Raw genomic sequence first — 19341 nt, forward strand, 5'->3', positions numbered from 1 at the left:
TCGTGGATTTAACAACTAAGATCTCTTTTTCAAGGACCTCATTATGAGTATGTCCATCTGTGTTAACATCGCATAATATTGGTGTGTCCCACAAGCTAAACAAACTTGACGCAGGTTTGTCACTTCATTAGCTTTTCCTCCTCTATGCCTTCTCTCTCGGGGGCATAATCGTTACATAATGATGCGCAGGTAAACAAACCACCCCACATATACATTAGTAATTGGTTGAATTTCCAAAAAGACAGTTTTATTCGTTACCATGACATATAATTGATGAGTATGGGAGACACAAATCTCAACGAAAATTGTTTTGTTAAATCTACGTTGCCTTAGATTTTGTTTAAGTCTAAGTCGGCGTCCTAAGCCATGTGGAGTTTTATAGGGTGCACACTGACAACAGAAATCAAGTATCAATGGTGTCAACCATATGATCTAGTCTCACATCAATGGTGTCAACTATATGATCTAATCTTGATTTCTGTTGTGAGTGTGTACTCCATAAAACTCAAGTCACTGAAGATTTTCTCGTATCAAAGGGGACTGGGAAAAAAGACCCACGGAAACCGCCCGCTCCGCTTCCCTCGGCGTCCATAAAAACCTGGCAAAGCCTCCTGCCCGGCGCCGAAGTACAAAACCCACTACCCCTGGCAGGCAGCCTGGTTCTCCCCTCGCTCTCGCTCGGGTCATCCGTCCATCCATCCACCTCCTCTTCCTCACTCACTCACACGAGCAGACCAGACCAGCACCAACTCCCTTTCTGCCTTTCTCTTTCACTGCTCACCATTTCCCGTCGCTCTCCTCCCTCCTTCGCCTCATCCTCTGCCGCGGCTAGCCTAGCTGCGCGCACCTTTGCAGAAAGAGAGAAAAGAAAGGCACCCCGCCCGAACCCAGCCCGACGCCACCACCAAAAACGCACAAAAGCAGAGGGACATCAGATCAGGTCGGCCGATCGAGCGCGCGACGACGAACCCCTGCCAGTGCTCCCTCCCGGCCAGGCGCTCGCAAAGTGCGGGAGTCGCTGCCTTCTCGATCTCCTCTCCCGCTTCCTGTCCTCCATCCCTCCCTCTCTCTCCCCCTTACTCTCTCCAGGGCGTCTAGCTAGCTAACCGAGCTACGTCGCGCGGCCTCCGAGGCTGGGCGAGCTGAGCTGAGCTGAGCTTACGTACGTACGCGCGCACGTACACGGCCGCGCCGCCGCCATGTCATCGGCCGCTGGCGGGTACGGGGGCGGCGCCGAGCACCAGCATCAGCATCAGCATCAGCAGCACCACCAGCACCAGCTGCTGCTGGGCCAGGCCGCGGCGGGCCAGCTCTACCACGTGCCGCAGCACAGCCGCCGCGAGAAGCTGCGGTTCCCGCCGGACCCGGCGGACTCCTCCTCGCCCACGCCGGGCGCCTGGCCGCCGCCCACGGTGCCCTTCTACTCCTACGCGTCCTCCTCCTCCTCCTACTCGCCGCACAGCCCCACGCTGGCGCACGCCCACAACCAGCTCCTGGTCCACGGGATGCCGGCAGGAGCCCAGATCCCGAGCCAGAACTTCGCGCTCTCGCTGTCCTCGTCCTCCTCGAACCCTCCGCCTCAGCAGCGGAGGCACCTCGCCGGTGCCACCGGGCCGTACGGGCCCTTCACGGGCTACGCAGCCGTGCTCGGGCGCTCTAGGTTCCTGGGCCCCGCGCAGAAGCTGCTGGAGGAGATCTGCGACGTCGGCGGCCGGCCCTCGCAGCTGGACCGCTGCTCCGACGACGGGTTGCTCGACTTGGATGCCATGGACGCCGCGGGCGACGTCGGCCACGAGATGGACAGCAGCGACCGCGCTGCCGCTGAGGGCGTCACGGTCTCCGGCGCCGAGCAACAGTGGAGGAAGACTAGGCTCATCTCCCTCATGGAAGAAGTGAGTTATCAATCATATGTTACCTCTAAATTCCCTTCTCTTCATGCATCTTTCTCTTCCGTTCCCATGTCATAATTATTTTCTTCTTCGTGGAGAAGAATCTGACCAACATCTCATGGTCACATCACGGATGCAGCTTGTGAATCTTTATTCACTGTGGTTCCACAGCTTATTTCTTGTGCTTTCGATTTGATGGTGGTTGATATGTATGGATCATGATATCTTCTCTTTTGGATATATTTCTTTGCTTATTATATGCCTCACTTATTTTTGCACTGTTTGCGTTGAACAGTTATTTTCTTTTGGTCTTCTTGTAAAACTAGCAGCAACTTGATCTAGAGTCGATGATCAAAGAGTTGCACACAGTAGTAGTTGATGAACATGAAATTAGAACAGCGAATTCCACAGTATGCTCTAATTTTATTTCATAAAAAAAATTCAAGTTGCTGCTTTCTAAGATTCCTAGAGTTTGTCCTCTTTCAGCATGGTTCTATACTCATCGATGTAAAGCTGTAAGATTCTGCTGTCCATGTAGTCCCAGCTTCTTGTTTTTTCTTCATAAAAGCATAGTACACACTGGTTTAATTTAGCTCAGGAAAGTTGTTTCCCTTCATGTAATCATAGCTAGGTCAATAATTTTGAAGTGACATATGATCTGGTAGTGTGTACACATCTACACACGATAATCCGTTTCTTTCAAACAACTCATCTGTACAACTTCTTACCAAGATTGCAGGTGTTTATTGGTTGCAACAACTAAGGCAGTCCCACTTATTATCTCTGTTCTAACACAAGCAAAACAATCTTGTAGGTTTGCAAGCGATACAGGCAATACTACCAGCAGCTCCAAGCTGTGATCTCCTCGTTTGAAACCGTCGCCGGGCTGAGCAACGCCGCCCCCTTTGCCTCCATCGCTCTCCGGACGATGTCGAAGCATTTCAAGTACCTAAAGAGCACCATACAGAGCCAGCTGCGCAACACCAGCAAGGTGGCCGCCGGGAAAGACAGCCTCGGCAAGGAAGACATGGCCAACTTCGGGCTCATGGGCGGCAGCGCCGCCCTCATGAGGGGAGGCAACGCGAACGCGTTCAGCCAGCCCCACAACATTTGGCGGCCACAGAGGGGACTCCCAGAGCGCGCAGTGTCGGTTCTTCGCGCCTGGCTGTTCGAGCACTTCTTGCATCCGTGAGTACATGGCATATCCTCCATCATATTTGATTTCGTGTTCATAATATGGAGGTGCACTATGCAATTTTTGAAATATACTCCCTCTGATTCCATAATACTTTCCGTTGAACTAAACCACGACAAGTATTATGGAACGGAGGGAGTACTTACGACAGTATCTTACCTGTACCTGCAGCTGGCAAATGCGAATGTTTATATCCATAGTAGGGTAGCAGTGACATGACATGCCATTATGATATGCTGCAAGTGCAACTAACAAACGATTCCTTCTAGTGTGAGCATCATGCATAGATCCGAGACATGGGATAAATGCCTGAGATAGTGTGCAAGCACAAGCAAACCTATGGCTTGAAACCGTTTGCTTTACTGAAAGCTTATAAATCTTATTTTCGTGGGCATCCACTGTCCACTGAAAATTGCGGATTAGCTCGCCACTGTTTTAGTGCATGCAATCTAGTAACAGGAGAAAAGGAATTTGTGGAAGTGGGGGAGAAATAAATCCTTCCGTAGCACTAGATCTGTGTCGACTGTTGATTCGGTACCGTATGATAAGAAGAACGTTCAACTATCATTAAATGCATGTCTTTTGGGGTTCTAGCATGGGTCCCACTTGACAATTAGTTTCTGACGCGCTCTCTTTGCATCTAACTTAGGCTAGGCACCAGATCTTACAACGATGTCACCACATCTGCCGCTTTTGTTAGTGCCGGTCAATTCTTGCAGATTTGATGCTTTGATGGAGACTGCTTTGCAAATAACATAGACATGTCAAATATGGTGCATCCATGCTTATCAGCTTTCTGTATTTTGTTACTACTTACTGCTAGCAATATAATTATGTACTCCCTCCGTTTCTAAATATAAGACTTTTTAGAGATTTCAATACAAACTACATATGGATGTATATAGACTTATTAGAGTGTAAATTCACTCATTTTACTCCGTATGTAGTCCGTATTTGAAATCTCTAAAATGTCTAATATTTAGGAACGGAGGGAGTACTATTGTAAAAGTTGTCCTTTCACATTTGTTTTATTCCTTATACACTAGTATTTGGTAGTGTATATGGACTTCTATACCTGTGTTCATCAAACGCCGGTTTGCGTGAGATACTGAGTTTAAATGTGGTTTATCTTAACCTTCTTAACTGGACGAGGCATTGTTGTAGAGGGCTAAACTTTTGTCATAAGATCCTAAATGACCATAACACATAATGACATGCTAGGTTTTAGGTCTAAATGGCGTAATATGACTTAAAACAATGTTCAGTTTTTTTTTGGTTGAAGCTTCTAGCCTGTAATTATTTACAGTGCTTGTGCTTGTTTGTGTTGCTGTCTACCCATTGTATGTTTCTGTATTTGCCATCACACTAATTTGTTGTGCTTTCCAGGTACCCAACTGATAGCGACAAGCAAATGTTGGCTAAACAAACAGGCTTAACGAGGAATCAGGCAAGTAACCATTTCATGTGTCGTGTGTTTCTACTTTAATGTAACTCTTCATGCCATGCTGGCTGCTAGGCAAGGCCTGTTAGCACCATGAATATACTAGTACTTCTATAAAATAAAGAAAGTTATAGACTTTGGAAAAATGGCCTGCCTGATGATCTCGAAACATTTCATGGTGGGCAGGTCTCAAACTGGTTCATCAACGCAAGGGTTAGACTCTGGAAGCCAATGGTGGAAGAAATCCACAACCTGGAGATGCGGCAGGGGCATAAGAGCTCGGCCGCCGACAAGAATCAGCTCGGCGTGCAGCAGCAAACCCAGCAGCATTCGCCGGACAGCAGCGGGAGGCCCTCCGATCCTTCGAACTCACACCAAGGGCAAAGCAGCAGCATGTCACAGAACCGCAGCGCCCACGCTGCACATCGGCACATCCAGAGCGAGCTCTCCCCGATGACCCACGACATGCCGGGACAGGTGAGCTTCGCGTACAACGGCAGCGGGATGGCCGCGCACCACCAGCACCACCACGGCATTGCACTGTCGCATCCCCATCAGCAGGTCGAAGGCGCGAGCGGCGCCGGGAGCAGCGGCGGCGTCTCCCTCACCCTCGGCCTCCACCAGAACAACCGGGCCTACATCGCCGAGCCCCTCCCGGCGGCGCTCCCGCTCAACCTCGCGCACCGGTTCGGGCTGGAGGACGTCAGCGACGCCTACGCGATGGCGGCCTCGTTCGGAGGCCAGGACCGGCACTTCACCAAGGAAATGGGCGGCCATCTGCTCCATGACTTCGTTGGGTGATCGATGAACAAACACATGCATGATTGCTCCATTGCTGGGATCATCAGCATGCAACAACATGCAGATGAGATCTTGTATGCTGGCCACGTGTATTGTACTAGAAGTAGGATGATGAAGGTAACAAGGGTGCATTGGTACACCGTACATATGCTTCTCGTGTAGACCCTGGAATGCTGTCAATATTTGACAGAGTGGGGCTACATAGAGAGCATGCAGTGCAGAGAGAAGTACTACCTTTAAAAGGCCTGTTGTAGCATGCAGTTCTTCCCTATTTGTTCTGATCCTAGATTAAGCTCCCTTATTAACCCTGTATCTCCATTGATCGACTTGCGTATGCGAGTGCTCCCACCGTGGCAAATAAAGGGTGCTCCATTTATGAATTTATCTTTATTAGCTAGGCTGCAAATTTTATCTATCATCACAGTAATCTAAAGATTCTACTCTACAGCATGCAGCTAGTGAGTGCCGAAGCTTCAATGTGTATTGTAGCACTAGAATATGACTGTGGACTGGACAGATAGATAGCCTTATCTTCTCTGATCTTGTGTAGTTAGCCTTTCGCATGTACCCGTATTAAACTAAGAAATCAGGTGGCGGAGTGTTAACGAGCGATCTTGTTGCATCCTTAGATGGAGTAGCCTCCTAAAGCCTGGACAAGACATGATCTGCTAAACTTTCACTGGCATCCTTCCTCTGTTAACCACCCTAACAACATCTGTCAAGGGCTGATCCGCGCCTACTGTAGGCCATCTCCGCTCCTTGATCGATGCACTAAACAACTCGCCGTTTACTGGCCATGGGGGAGGCGCCATGATGAAGAAGGGTTCTTTTTTACCTCTCCCCAGGGTGAAAGAAAAGGCCCATGTTACCTGGGATCGGTTCTCCACGGCCCTCGGTTCCGCAGCATCTGATTTGACGTACGCTTTGGTGACTGGTGAGTGAGTACTGCCACTCCAGTATGAACAGCTGGGGGGCTCCATGGAGCTGCTTCTTTTTTTCGTGGAGGGGATCCATGCACGTCACTGACCACCTGCTCTACTACTACTTCTCGCCCAAAAGTAACCACTTCTCTTGGTTAAAAAGGGCACTGTTTGTTGCGGGAGTGCTGATAAACTTTCTTTTCTAGCTATAGGCTCTGCATGCATTGCATTGCATTGCCCTGGTGCAGCATGCATGGGTATATTATTGGTCTCTGATTCTGCATGCCTACTGAAGAAATATCATGCGCTGCCTTCTGCCACCACCATGGCCATGGAATCCATGGATGGAGATAAAGCTGGTGGTAGGAAAAGACTGGTAGGAGGGCCAGTATGGGTTATCATTGCCACTCATGGAAGGGGAACTGGAGTTTAACTCGCAGCTCCATCCTTTATGTTTGAGAGAGGAAACAAAGGCGTGCCGCCTGCATCTGCATGCGAAGAAGTATATTCCTCTTTTCTCCTTTTTTGTTCTTGATTGAGGTGAAAGAGAACCAGACGTGGGTGCAACTCAATTGTCAAATCCAATTCACGTATTACGTACTACCTCACGTCAACACCCCCGGCTTGAGCTCTAAGCATCTTGGGCACAGGCGCGGATCATACGTTACAGGGGAAGGTGATGGGACACCGGGCGTGCTGCTCTTAGGTGCTTTCTTCCTGAATTTTGTTGTCAATTTTGCTTTGTCAGCAAACTGACGGCTTATATTTGCATCCCATCATATGTATATCTTTTCAACTAGGTTATAAGAACGCTCTTCAAACAGTTTCATTTTTAATTTTGGTGAATTGTAGGGTCTCTTTGATACAAAAAATTACAAAAATGCAGAAACAGGAAAAACATGGACTGAAATATCATGCACAACTGAAGAAGTTGCATGGCTTGTCATGTTGGTCCTCCAAATTTCCCAAATAAAGTCGTTAAGAATTTAAACGTCTCTTACTGCAAGGTGAACCCCAATGATTCAACTGAAGACATCATTGGCAAGAAGGCCAAAAGGGAGGGAAGGCAGCTGCAAAAAAGGGAAACTGCACTGGAGCCGGGAGTTGTGAGCTTCAATGCAAGGATATGTGTGCTAGTGAAAATGTTGGCATTTATGATAGCTTTTGGAAGAAAAAAAAGTGTCCTCCCTTGCTCTTATCACCTTGTAATAAGATGGAATCTGAATTAACTCGGTTGATGTATGATTCTGAGTTGAACTTCAAGTCTTTTGATGTCTCTGAATTTATATTCATGAAAAAGTTTCAGTCTGCTTGATCCTTGTTTCCTAATGGACAGAACTTGGAACATCCCAAACTAGAATATAAAGGAATTAACTCCAGTAATAAGTGGCTTGCTCTTTCTAACAAGACAGAGGAGTATGACTTTTCCATTATCTGCTTACGGGAAACTAAGAAAGAACATTTTGACAGTGCAAACTTAAAGAACTTTTGCCCAAGAAGATTGTGCCTTACGTGCGAGCTTCTTGGGGTTTATTGTCATCTGGAATGATAGTATATATCGAGGACAAACTCTATTCCAAAATGAATTCCCTATTTCCATCCAATTTTCCTCTGCGTGTTCTGGAGCAAGCTGGGTTCTAGCTTCCCCTTTACGCGCAAACTCTATTCCAAATTGTAAAGGGGAAGCTAGAACCAGATGAGATTGTAAAGGGGAAGCTAGAACCAATTTCATCAACTGGTTCAAAGATATAGATACCAGATGACACTGACTGGTCATTGTGGGTAACTTCAGTTATATTAGATACCTCACAGTAGGAATATTGGCAATAGTAATACTAACAATATGGTACAATTCAATGAGGCCGTAAATAACTTAGCTCTTGTGGAACTCCCCCTTAAAGGCAGGAATTTTATTTGGCGGAATGTGCAAGAAGCTCCTTTTTTCGAAAGACTAGGTTAGTTTTTTTACCTCGAAAAGTTGGACAACTAATTACCCAAGTGCTATTACTCTGCCTCTTCCAAGACCTATATCTAATCATACCCCTGCTTTATTCAAATTGGTACTTCTATTCCCAAATTCACTCTTTTTAGATTTGAGAACTATTGGTTGTAGCAGCATGACTTCAAAAATATGGTTCAAAATATATGGGATCAAGATGTTCTAGAAGTTGATAATGCCAAGATCATCATAGCAAACTAGATTTCAAAAAAGCGTTTGATCTGATTGAGCATAATGTCATCCTTGAGATTTTGCAAGCTAGAGGCTATGGCCCTATATGGATGATGAAAATGATTTTCTCCTCTGGTACTTCTTCAGTGTTGCTAAATGACGTACTTAGCAAAATCTTGCACTTCAAAAGAGGTGTTAGGCAAGGGGAACCTCTTTCTCCTGTGCTTTTGGTTTTAGTTTCTGATCTGTTGTAATCCATCTTTAATGAAGCTCAAACCCACCAACTAATTCAATCTCCAATTCAAGTGAACTCTTATCAATATGCTATTGATACAATCTTGGTCTTGCCTGCTGAGGAAGGTAAGTTAAACCATTGCAAAAATCTCATTCTCCACATTGCAGATCAGAATGGGCTTAAGGTTAACTATCACAAATCTGCAATGGTGCCTATTAATGTTTCCCTTAATAGAATGTTGAGAATGGTGGCTGTTCTAAGATGCTAGCAAGGATTCTTCCCGTTCACTGATACGTCTCCAATGTATCTATAATTTATGAAGTATTCATACCATGTTTACAATAGTTTTATCTGATTTTGGTATGATTTGATTAGAACTAACCTGGACTGACGATGTTTTCAGCAGAACTACTGTGGTTTTGTTTTTGTGTAGAAACAAAAGTTCTTGAAATGCGCTGAAAATCAACGGAGATTTTTTCTTGAAAATATAAAAAATACTGGAACTAAAAGTTACAGGAGGGGAGTCCCATGGGCCCCACAAGGTTGGAGGGCGCGCCCACCCCCTAGGGGACGCCCTTGTGCCTCATGGACTTCCTGTGGGGCCCCCTGACTTGTTCTCGACGCCAATCTCTCCTATAAATCTCCAAACCTCCAGAAAATAACCCAGATCGGAAGTTCCGCCGCCGCAAGCCTCTGTAGCCACGAGAAATCAATCTAGGCTCTCTCTGGCACCGTGTCGGAGGGGGCCATCATCACTGGAGGCCATGGAGGACGATCCCGGAGGGGCCATCATCGCCATGGAGGCCAAGGTCCATAGGGAGAACCTCTCCCCATCCAGGGGAAGGCCATGGAGGAGGAAGCACAAGGGGGAGAATCTCTCCTGCTCTCTCTCGGTGGCGCCGGAGTGCCATCGGGAGGGGAATCATCGCTGCAGTGATCGTCTTCATCAACATCACCATCATCATCATCATCCTCATCTCTTTTACGCGGTCCACTCTCCCGCACCCCACTGTAATCCCTACTTGAACATGGTGCTTTATGCCACATATTATGATCCAATGATGTGTTGCCATCCTATGATGTTTTGAGTAGATATCCTTTGTCTTTGGGTTCATTGATGATCTAGATTAGTATGAGTTGTATGTTTTATTTTGGTGCTGTCCTATTATGCCATCCGTGCCGCGCAAGCGTGAGGGATTCCCGCTGTAGGGTGTTGCAATACGTTCATGATTCACTTATAGTGGGTTGCTTGAGTGACAGAAGCATAAACCCGAGTAAGGGGGTTGTTGCGTATGGAAAAAAGGGGACTTGATACGTTAATGCTATGGTTGGGTTTTGCCTTAATGATCTTTAGTAGTTGCGGATGCTTGCTAGAGTTCCAATCATAAGTGCATATGATCCAAGAAGAGAAATTACGTTAGCTTATGCCTCTCCCTCATATGAAATTGCAATAGTGATTACCGGTCTTGTTAACAATTGTCTAGGATAATTCCGCACACCGACCCATCATTATTACACACTCGCTATTTATAATACTTAAATAATATATTCTAACTTTATGATAACAGCACCTGCTTTTATATTTTATCTCTCTGATATCATGCAAAGTTATCCTCTTCATACCCATAACGTAGTTTTATTTCTCGTTTCTAGTTGGAAGCAAACGTTCGATGTACGTAGAGTCGTATCAGTGGCACATAGGACTTGAGAGAATATTGATATTGCCTTTAGCTCCTTGTGGTTCGAAACTCCATAATTATCACTTCCACCTTTGGGAATTGCTACGATGATTCCCTGGACTTGGGGATTATCAAGCTCTTTTCTGGCGTCGTTGCCGGAGAGCAATAGCATGGGGTTGATATTCTCGTGTGTGCTTGTTTGCTTTCTTCACTAAGTAGTTTTTGTTTTCCCTTTTTGTTTTGCTTAGTTGTGGGTGAAACATACCAAAAAATTAAAAGAATGAAAATACAAAAAGATTCACTGGCCCCATATGCCTAAAAAGGTTTTCAAAAAGAGAAGTGATTGGAAAGTTATGCATTGGAGATGTGAGGGTCAACCTTGGACACTTGTGTCCATGCTCATGGAAACAATGTAGAATTTTTCATGGTAGTTTCTCTGAAAATAATTATCCCCTTGTATATATCCATTGTATTATAAAAATAATGTGCCAAGCTTTGGTTTTAGGATGATTAGATTGCTTGTTTACTATGTGCATACAAAAACAGAAACTTTGGCTGTAGCACGTGAATTTACATTTTTTACTGGAAAGTCAAATGGGTCTGAAACTTTTTGCACATTAATTCTGTAAAAAAAATTCAATTTTCATATTTTTTAGAATTTTTTGGAGTTACAGAAGTTTACTAAATTTCCAGATTACTACAGACTGTCCTGTTTTTGACAGATTCTGTTTTCTATGTGTTGTTCGTTTATTTTGATGAATCCATGGGTAGTATTGGGGGGTTATGAACCATGGTGAATTTGGAATACATTAGATAAAGTGCTAATATGAAATTTAAATGATTTTACAACAGTACCTAAAGGTAGTGATTTTCTTTAGTATACTAATGGGTCTCACAAAGTTTTTGTGGATGAAGTGTTCGAAGAACGAGGAGTTACCGATGTGAGAAGAATAAAGAGAGGAAAGAGTTCAATCTTGGGGATTCCCAATGCACCCCAAGTAAATATTCCAAGGATACTCAAGCATCTAAGCTTGGGGATGCCCCGGTTGGCATCCCATCTTTCTTCTTCAACAATTATCGGTATACCTCGGTTTTTGTTTTGTTCACATGATTTGTGTCCTTTGTGATTTTTTTTCTTTAATATCCATGCTATTATGAGATAGGCCTTCATCGATTTATAGAATGCTTCATGTGCTTCACTTATATCTTTTGAGTATGACCTTATAGAATGCTCTTTGTGCTTGACTTAAATCTTTTGAGTATGGTTTTAGAATGGTTCGTGTGCTTCACTTATATATTTTGAGCTTGGATACTGGTTAATCTATACTAATTGTACAATGCTCCATGAACTTCACTTTGATCTTTTGGAGTATGAATAAGACTATTATAAAAAGTGGGTTTGGAAGAATGTCAACTTTAGAAATTAGTAGTCCCACTATTTTGGAGGGTGTTGAATCTTAGTGTGATATTTATGAAAGTGGATTTGGAGAGGTCTTGACTTTAGTTAGTAATGAGTCCACTATTTTGGAAGAGGTTCCAATTGATTATGAGAACAAAGTTGCTATCTACGATGATTATTGTGATGACATGTATGCTATAAAGAATAATGTTAACCATGAAACTTGTCATCATGATTTTAATTTTTAATTGGAGTATGCCTCACATGACAGTTATTTTGTTGAGTTTGCTCCCACTATTCCAAATGAGAAGAAATTTTGCTTATGTGGAGAGTAGTAAAATTTCTATGCTTATAGATCATGAAAAGAATGCTTTATGTGATGGTTATATTGTTGAACTCATTCATGATGCTACTGAAAATTATTATGATGGAGGAATACATGCTTGTAGGAGTTGCAATAATATCAAGTTTCCTCTCTATGTGCTTTAAGTTTTGAAATTATATTTGTTTTGCCTTCCTATGCTAGTTGATTCTTGTTCCTATAAATTGTGTGCTCACAAAATCCCTAGGCATAGGAAGTGGGTTACGTTTAAATGTGCTAGTCATATTCTTCATGATGCTCTCTTTATATTTCAATTCTTATCTTTGATGTGAGCATCATTGAAATCATCATGCCTAGCTAAAAGGCATTAAAGGAAAACGCTTGTTGGGAGACAACCCAATATTTACCATTACTGTTTTTTAGTGTTCAAATGATTAAGCTACTGTAGTAATCATGTTTTATAGCTTTTGTTTCAATAAAGTGCCAAGTAAGACCTTTGGGAAGACTTGGGTGAAAGTTAATGTGATCGTGCTGTAAAAAACAGAAACTTTGTGCTCACGAGATTAGCTGTCATTTTTTACAGAAGAGTGCTTTTGAGTTGATTCTTTTCGCAGAAGATTAATAGACAAATCCTCACATCCACCAATTTATTTCATAATTTTTGGAGTAGCAGAAGTATGGTTGCTGTTCAGATCATTACAGACTGTTCTGTTTCTGACAGATTCTGTTTTCATTGCATAGTTTGCTTGTTTTCTAGTTTCTATGGCTTACATTTCTCGATATAAATTATATAAATGATATGGTACAGTAGGCATTTTGTGAGAACAATTACGAATCTTGTCTTTGACAGTACCTAAGTGAATGGTTTACTCTTTATCATACTAACCCATCTCACGAAGTTCCGTTAAGTTTTGTGTGATTGAAGTTTTCTAGTTTTGAGTGAGATATCGATATGAGGAGAATAAGGAGTGGAAAGACCCTAAGCTTGGGGATGCCCAGGGCATCACAAGGTAATATTCAAAGAAGACTCAAGCGCCTAAGCTTGGGGATGCCCCGGAAGGTATCCCCTCTTTCTTCTTCAAAACTATCATTATACCTTACTCGGAGCTATATTTTTATTCGTCACATGATATGTGTTTTTCTTGAAGCGTATTTTCAATTTTACTTGATGTATGAATAAAATCATTGGATCTGAAATCTTGAATGAAAAAGAATCCTCCCATGGCTAGTTAATTATTGGATACTCAGCGTTCTTCACTTATATCTTTTGAAATAGTTTGTCATTTACTCACGTGCTTCACGTATATCCTATGAGTAAATGGTTAAATGAATTGAATATCATAAATCTGAATTTATATATATGTTTCATATGTTTATAACATGGGGAGTAATGACTTCACGCATAATAAGTATAGATAGTAAACTTATTGGAAGTTAGCAAACGCAGAATTGGTCACTTCAACAATTCATGAAAGAATATTAAAGGAAGAGACATTTAACATCTAAATATACTATCTTGGACTTGTTTTGTAATTGTGAGCACTCATTAAAATATGACATGCTAAAAGGTTGATGTTGGACAAGGAAGACAACTTAATGGGTTATGTTTTCCTATATCTGAAACGTTATATTGTCTTGGATCATCCAACATGTTGAGCTTGCCTTTCCCTCTCATGCTAGCCAAATTCTTTGCACCAAGTAGAGATACTACTTGTGCTTCCAAACATCCCTTAAACCAGTTTTGCCATGAGAGTCCACCATACCTATCTATGGATTGAGTAAGATCCTTCAAGTAAGTTGTCATTGGTGCATGCAATAAAAATTGCTCTCGAAATATGTATGATCTATTAGTGTGAATAAAATAAGCTTTATACGAACTTGTGATAGGAAAGAAATAAAAGCGACGGACTGCATAATAAAGGTCTTTATCACAAGCGGCAATATAAAGTGATGTTCTTTTGCATTAAGATTTTGTGCATCCAACCATAAAAGCGCATGACAACCTCTGCTTCCCTCTGCGAAGGGCCTATCTTTTACTTTTATCTTCTACCATTATACAAGAGTCATGGTGATCATCACCTTTCCTTTTTACACTTTTTCCTTTGGCAAGCACTTTGTGTTGGAGCGATCCAGATGTATATATCCACTTGGATGTAGGTTTTCATAAATTATTATTGTTGACATTACCCTTGAGGTAAAAGGTTGGGAGGCAAAACTATAAGCCCTATCTTTCTCTGTGTCCGATTGAAACTTTGAAACCATAAATATCACACGAGTGTTAGCAATTGTGAAAGATTAAATGATAGTTGAGTATGTGGAGTTTGTTGAATCAAAGCTCTTACATAGACCCTTCCCGAAAATAAGATGAATTGCAATTGTTTGACGACCAAGAGCATGGTTTGTTAGTTTTCAATAAAGTTTATGATCTATACTTTAACATGTGAATAGCTTGTTACTTGACCATGAGAAGTTTTATGAGTTGAGCTACTGTTATGATATATAATGATGCTAGAAAAAGTGATTGAAACTATCATTTATCAAACTTAAGACTTGCTAGCATTCACACTTCATAAATTATTTCTTTTATCATTCACCTACTCAAGGACGAGCAGGAATTAAGCTTGGGGATGCTGATATGTCTCCAACGTATCTATAATTTATGAAGTATTCATGCCATGTTTACAATAGTTTTATATGATTTTGGTATGATTTGATTAGAACTAACCCGGACTGATGCTATTTTTAGCAGAACTACTGTGGTATTGTTTTCGTGCAGAAACAAAAGTTCTTGGAATGCGCTGAAAATCAATACGGGAGGGGAGTCTTGTGGGCCCCACGACAATGGAGGGCGCGCCCCTGTGCCTCGTGGACTTCCCGTGGGGGCCCCTGACTTGTTCTTGATGCCAACCTCTCCTATAAATGCCCAAACCTCCAGAAAATAACCTAAATCGGAAGTTGCACCGCCACAAGCCTCTGTAGCCACGAGAAATCAATCTAGGCCCTCTCTGGCACCCTGTCGGATGGGGCCATCATCACCGGAGGCCATGGAGGAGGTGTTGGAAATATGCCCTAGAGGCAATAATAAAAGCATTATTATTATATTTCTTTGTTCATGATAATTGTCTTTATTCATGCTATAATTGTGTTATCCGGAAATCGTAATACATGTGTGAATAACAGACACCAACATGTCCCTAGTAAGCCTCTAGTTGACTAGCTCGTTTATCAATAGATAGTCATGGTTTCCTGGCTATGGACATTGGATGTCATTGATAACGGGATCACATCATTAGGATAATGATGTGATGGACAAGACCCAATCCTAAACATAGCACAAGATCGTATAGTTCGTTTGCTAGAGTTTTGCAATGTCAAAGTATCTCTTCCTTCGACCATGAGATCGTATAACTCCTGGATACCGTAGGAGTGCCTTGGGTGTATCAAACGTCACAACGTAACTGGGTGACTATAAAGGTGCACTACAGGTATCTCCGAAAGTATCTATTGTTTTATATGGATCGAGACTGGGATTTGTCACTCCGTATGACGGAGAGATATCACTGGGCCCACTCAGTAATGCATCATCATAATGAGCTCAAAGTGACCAAGTGTTTGGTCACGGGATCATGCATTACTGTACGAGTAAAGTGACTTGCCGGTAACAAGATTGAACGAGGTATTGGGATACCGACGATCGAATCTCGGGCAAGTAACATATCGATTGACAAAGGGAATTGCATACGGGGTTGATTAAATCCTCGACATCGTGGTTCATCCGATGAGATCATCGTGGAGCATGTGGGAGCCAATATGGGTATCCAGATCCCGCTGTTGGTTATTGACCGGAGAGCGATCTCGGTCATGTCTACATGTCTCCCGAACCCGTAGGGTCTACACACTTAAGGTTCAGTTACGCTAGGGTTGTAGGGATATGTATATGCAGTAACCCGAATGTTGTTCGGAGTCCCGGATGAGATCCCGGACGTCACGAGGAGTTCCGGAATGGTCCGGAGGTAAAGATTTATATATGGGAAGTCCTGTTTCGGGCATCGGGACAAGTTTCGGGGTTATCGGTATTGTACCGGGACCACCGGAGGGGTCCCGGGGGCCCACCGGGTGGGGCCACCCATCCCCGGGGGCCACATGGGCTGTAGGGGGTGCGCCTTGGCCTGCTTGGGCCAAGGGCACCAGCCCCACATAGGCCCATGCGCCTAGGGTTCAAGGGGGGCAAGAGTCCTAGGAGGGTAAGGCACCTCCTAGGTGCCTTGGGGGGGAGGGAAACCCCCCTTGGCCGCCGCACCCCCTAGGAGATTGGATCTCCTAGGGCCGGCCACCCCCCCTTGGCACCCCTATATATAGTGGGGGAGAGGAGGGACTTCATACCTTGAGTCCTTGGCCTTTGGTTGCCTCCTTCTCCCTCCCCAACACCTCCTCCACCTCATTATTGCTTAGCGAAGCTCTGCCGGAGTACTGCAGCTCCATCAACACCACGCCGTCGTGCTGCTGCTGGTGCCATCTCCCTCAACCTGTCCTCCCTCCCTTGCTGGATCAAGAAGGAGGAGACGTGGCTGTTCCGTACGTGTGTTGAACGCGGAGGTGCCGTCCGTTCGGTGCTAGGATCTCCGGTGATTCGAATCACGTCGTGTTCGACTACATCATCCCCGTTCTTTGAACGCTTCCGCTCGCGATCTACAAGGTATGTAGATGCATCTATTCACCCGTTGCTAGATGAACTCCTAGATGATCTTGGTGAAACGAGTAGGAAAATTTTTGTTTTCTGCAACGTTACCCAACAGTGGCATCATGAGCTAGGTCTATGCGTAGTTCTTCTTGCACGAGTAGAACACAATTGGTTGTGGGCGTAGATTTGTCAACTTTCTTGCCGCTACTAGTCTTATCTTGCTTCAGCGGTATTGTGGGATGAAGCGGCCCGGACCAACCTTACACGTACGCTTACGTGAGACCGGTTCCACCGACTAACATGCACAAGTTGCATAAGGTGGCTGGCGGGTGTCTGTCTCTCCTACTTTAGTTGAAGCGGATTCGATGAAAAGGGTCCTTATGAAGGGTAAATAGAAGTTGACAAATCACGTTGTGGTTTCACGTAGGTAAGAAAACGTTCTTGCTAGAACCCTACTTCAGCCACGTAAAACTTGCAAACAACAATTAGAGGACGTCTAACTTGTTTTTGCAGCAAGTGCTTTGTGATATGATATGGCCAAAGTTGTGATGAATGATGAATGATCTATATGCCATGTATGAGATGTTCATGCTATTGTAATAGGAATCACGACTTGCATGTCGATGAGTATGACAACCGGCAGGAGCCATAGGAGTTGTCTTTATTTTTTTGTATGACCTGCGTGTCATTAAAGAACGCCATGTAAACTACTTTACTTTATTACTAAACGCGTTAGTCATAGAAGTAGAAGTAGTCGTTGGCGTGACAACTTCATGAAGACACGATGATGGAGATCATGATGATGGAGATCATGGTGTCATGCCGGTGACAAGATGATCATGGAGCCCCGAAGATGAAGATCAAAGGAGCTATATGATATTGGCCATATCATGTCACTACTTATATAATTGCATGTGATGTTTATTATGTTTTATGCATCTTGTTTACTTAGAACGACGGTAGTAAATAAGATGATCCCTTACAAAATTTCAAGAAGTGTTCTCCCCTAACTGTGCACCGTTGCTACAGTTCGTCGTTTTGAAGCACCAAGTGATGATCGGGTGTGATAGATTCTTACGTTCACATACAACGGGTGTAAGACAGTTTTACACAGCGAAAACACTTAGGGTTAACTTGACGAGCCTAGCATGTACAGACATGGCCTCGGAACACGGAGACCGAAAGGTCGAACACGAGTCGTATGGAAGATACGATCTACATGAGAATGTTCACCGACGATGACTAGTCCGTCTCACGTGATGACCGGACACGGCCTAGTCGACTCGGATCGTGTAACACTTAGATGGCCAAAGGGATGTCAAATCTGAGTGGGAGTTCATTATAATTTGATTAGATGAACTTAATTATCATGAACTTAGTCTAAATTTTTACAATATGTCTTGTAGATCAAATGGCCAACGTAGTCCTCAACTTCAACGCGTTCCTAGAGAAAACCAAGCTGAAAGACGATGGCAGCAACTATACGGACTGGGTCCGGAACCTGAGGATCATCCTCATAGCTGCCAAGAAAGATTATGTCCTACAAGCACCGCTAGGTGATGCACCTGTTCTCCCTGCAGAACAAGACGTTATGAACGCTTGGCAGGCACGTTCTGATGACTACTCCCTCGTTCAGTGCGGCATGCTTTACAGCCTAGAGCCGGGGCTCCAAAAGCATTTTGAGAGACATGGAGCATATGAGATGTTCGAAGAGCTGAAAATGGTTTTCCAAGCTCATGCCCGGGTCGAGAGATATGAAGTCTCCGACAAATTCTTCAGCTGTAAGATGGAGGAAAACAGTTCTGTCAGTGAGCACATACTCACTATGTCTGGGTTGCATAACCGCTTGACTCAGCTGGGAGTTAATCTCCCGGATAATGCGGTCATTGACAGAATCCTCCAGTCGCTTCCACCGAGCTACAAGAGCTTTGTGATGAACTTCAATATGCAGGGGATGGAAAAGACCATTCCTGAAGTATTTGCTATGCTGAAATCAGCAGAGGTAGAAGTCAGAAAGGAACATCAAGTGTTGATGATCAATAAAACCACTAAGTTCAAGAAGGGCAAGGGTAAAAGGAACTTCAAGAAGGACGGCAAGGTAGTTGCCGCGCCCAGCAAGCAAGCTGCCGGGAAGAAGCCAAAGAATGGACCCAAGCCCGAGACTGAGTGTTTTTATTGCAAGGAAAGTGGTCACTGGAAGTGGAACTGCCCCAAATACTTAGCGGACAAGAAGGCCGGCAAAACCAAAGGTATATTTGATATACATGTAATTGATGTGTACCTTACCAGTAATCGTAGTAACTCCTGGGTATTTGATACCGGTGCCGTTGCTCATATTTGTAACACACAACAGGAGCTGCGGAATAAACGGAGACTGGCGAAGGACGAGGTGACGATGCGCGTCGGGAATGGTTCCAAGGTCGATGTGATCGCCGTCGGCACGCTACCTCTACATTTACCTACGGGATTAGTTTTGAACCTCAATAATTGTTATTTTGTGCCAAGTTTGAGCATGAACATTGTATCAGGATCTCGTTTAATTCGAGATGGCTACTCATTTAAATCCGAGAATAATGGTTGTTCTATTTATATGAGAGATATGTTTTATG

The 19341-nt window shown here is 43.8% G+C and overlaps 1 protein-coding gene across 1 annotated transcript; it reads left to right on the forward strand.

The window, feature by feature from the left end:
- Nucleotides 1-618: 618 nt before the first annotated feature.
- LOC100682418 (BEL1-like homeodomain protein 9) lies at nucleotides 619-5706 on the forward strand. The gene is made up of 4 exons (XM_044554847.1): nucleotides 619-1892; nucleotides 2704-3077; nucleotides 4471-4531; nucleotides 4712-5706. Exons 1-4 carry the CDS (start codon nucleotides 1200-1202, stop codon nucleotides 5324-5326), a joined length of 1743 nt encoding a protein of 580 aa, XP_044410782.1. The 5' UTR covers nucleotides 619-1199; the 3' UTR covers nucleotides 5327-5706.
- The last annotated feature ends 13635 nt before the right edge of the window (nucleotides 5707-19341 follow it).

This window comes from Triticum aestivum, chromosome 1B (genome assembly GCF_018294505.1).
Source record: "Triticum aestivum cultivar Chinese Spring chromosome 1B, IWGSC CS RefSeq v2.1, whole genome shotgun sequence".
NCBI classification, from domain to species: domain Eukaryota; kingdom Viridiplantae; phylum Streptophyta; class Magnoliopsida; order Poales; family Poaceae; genus Triticum; species Triticum aestivum.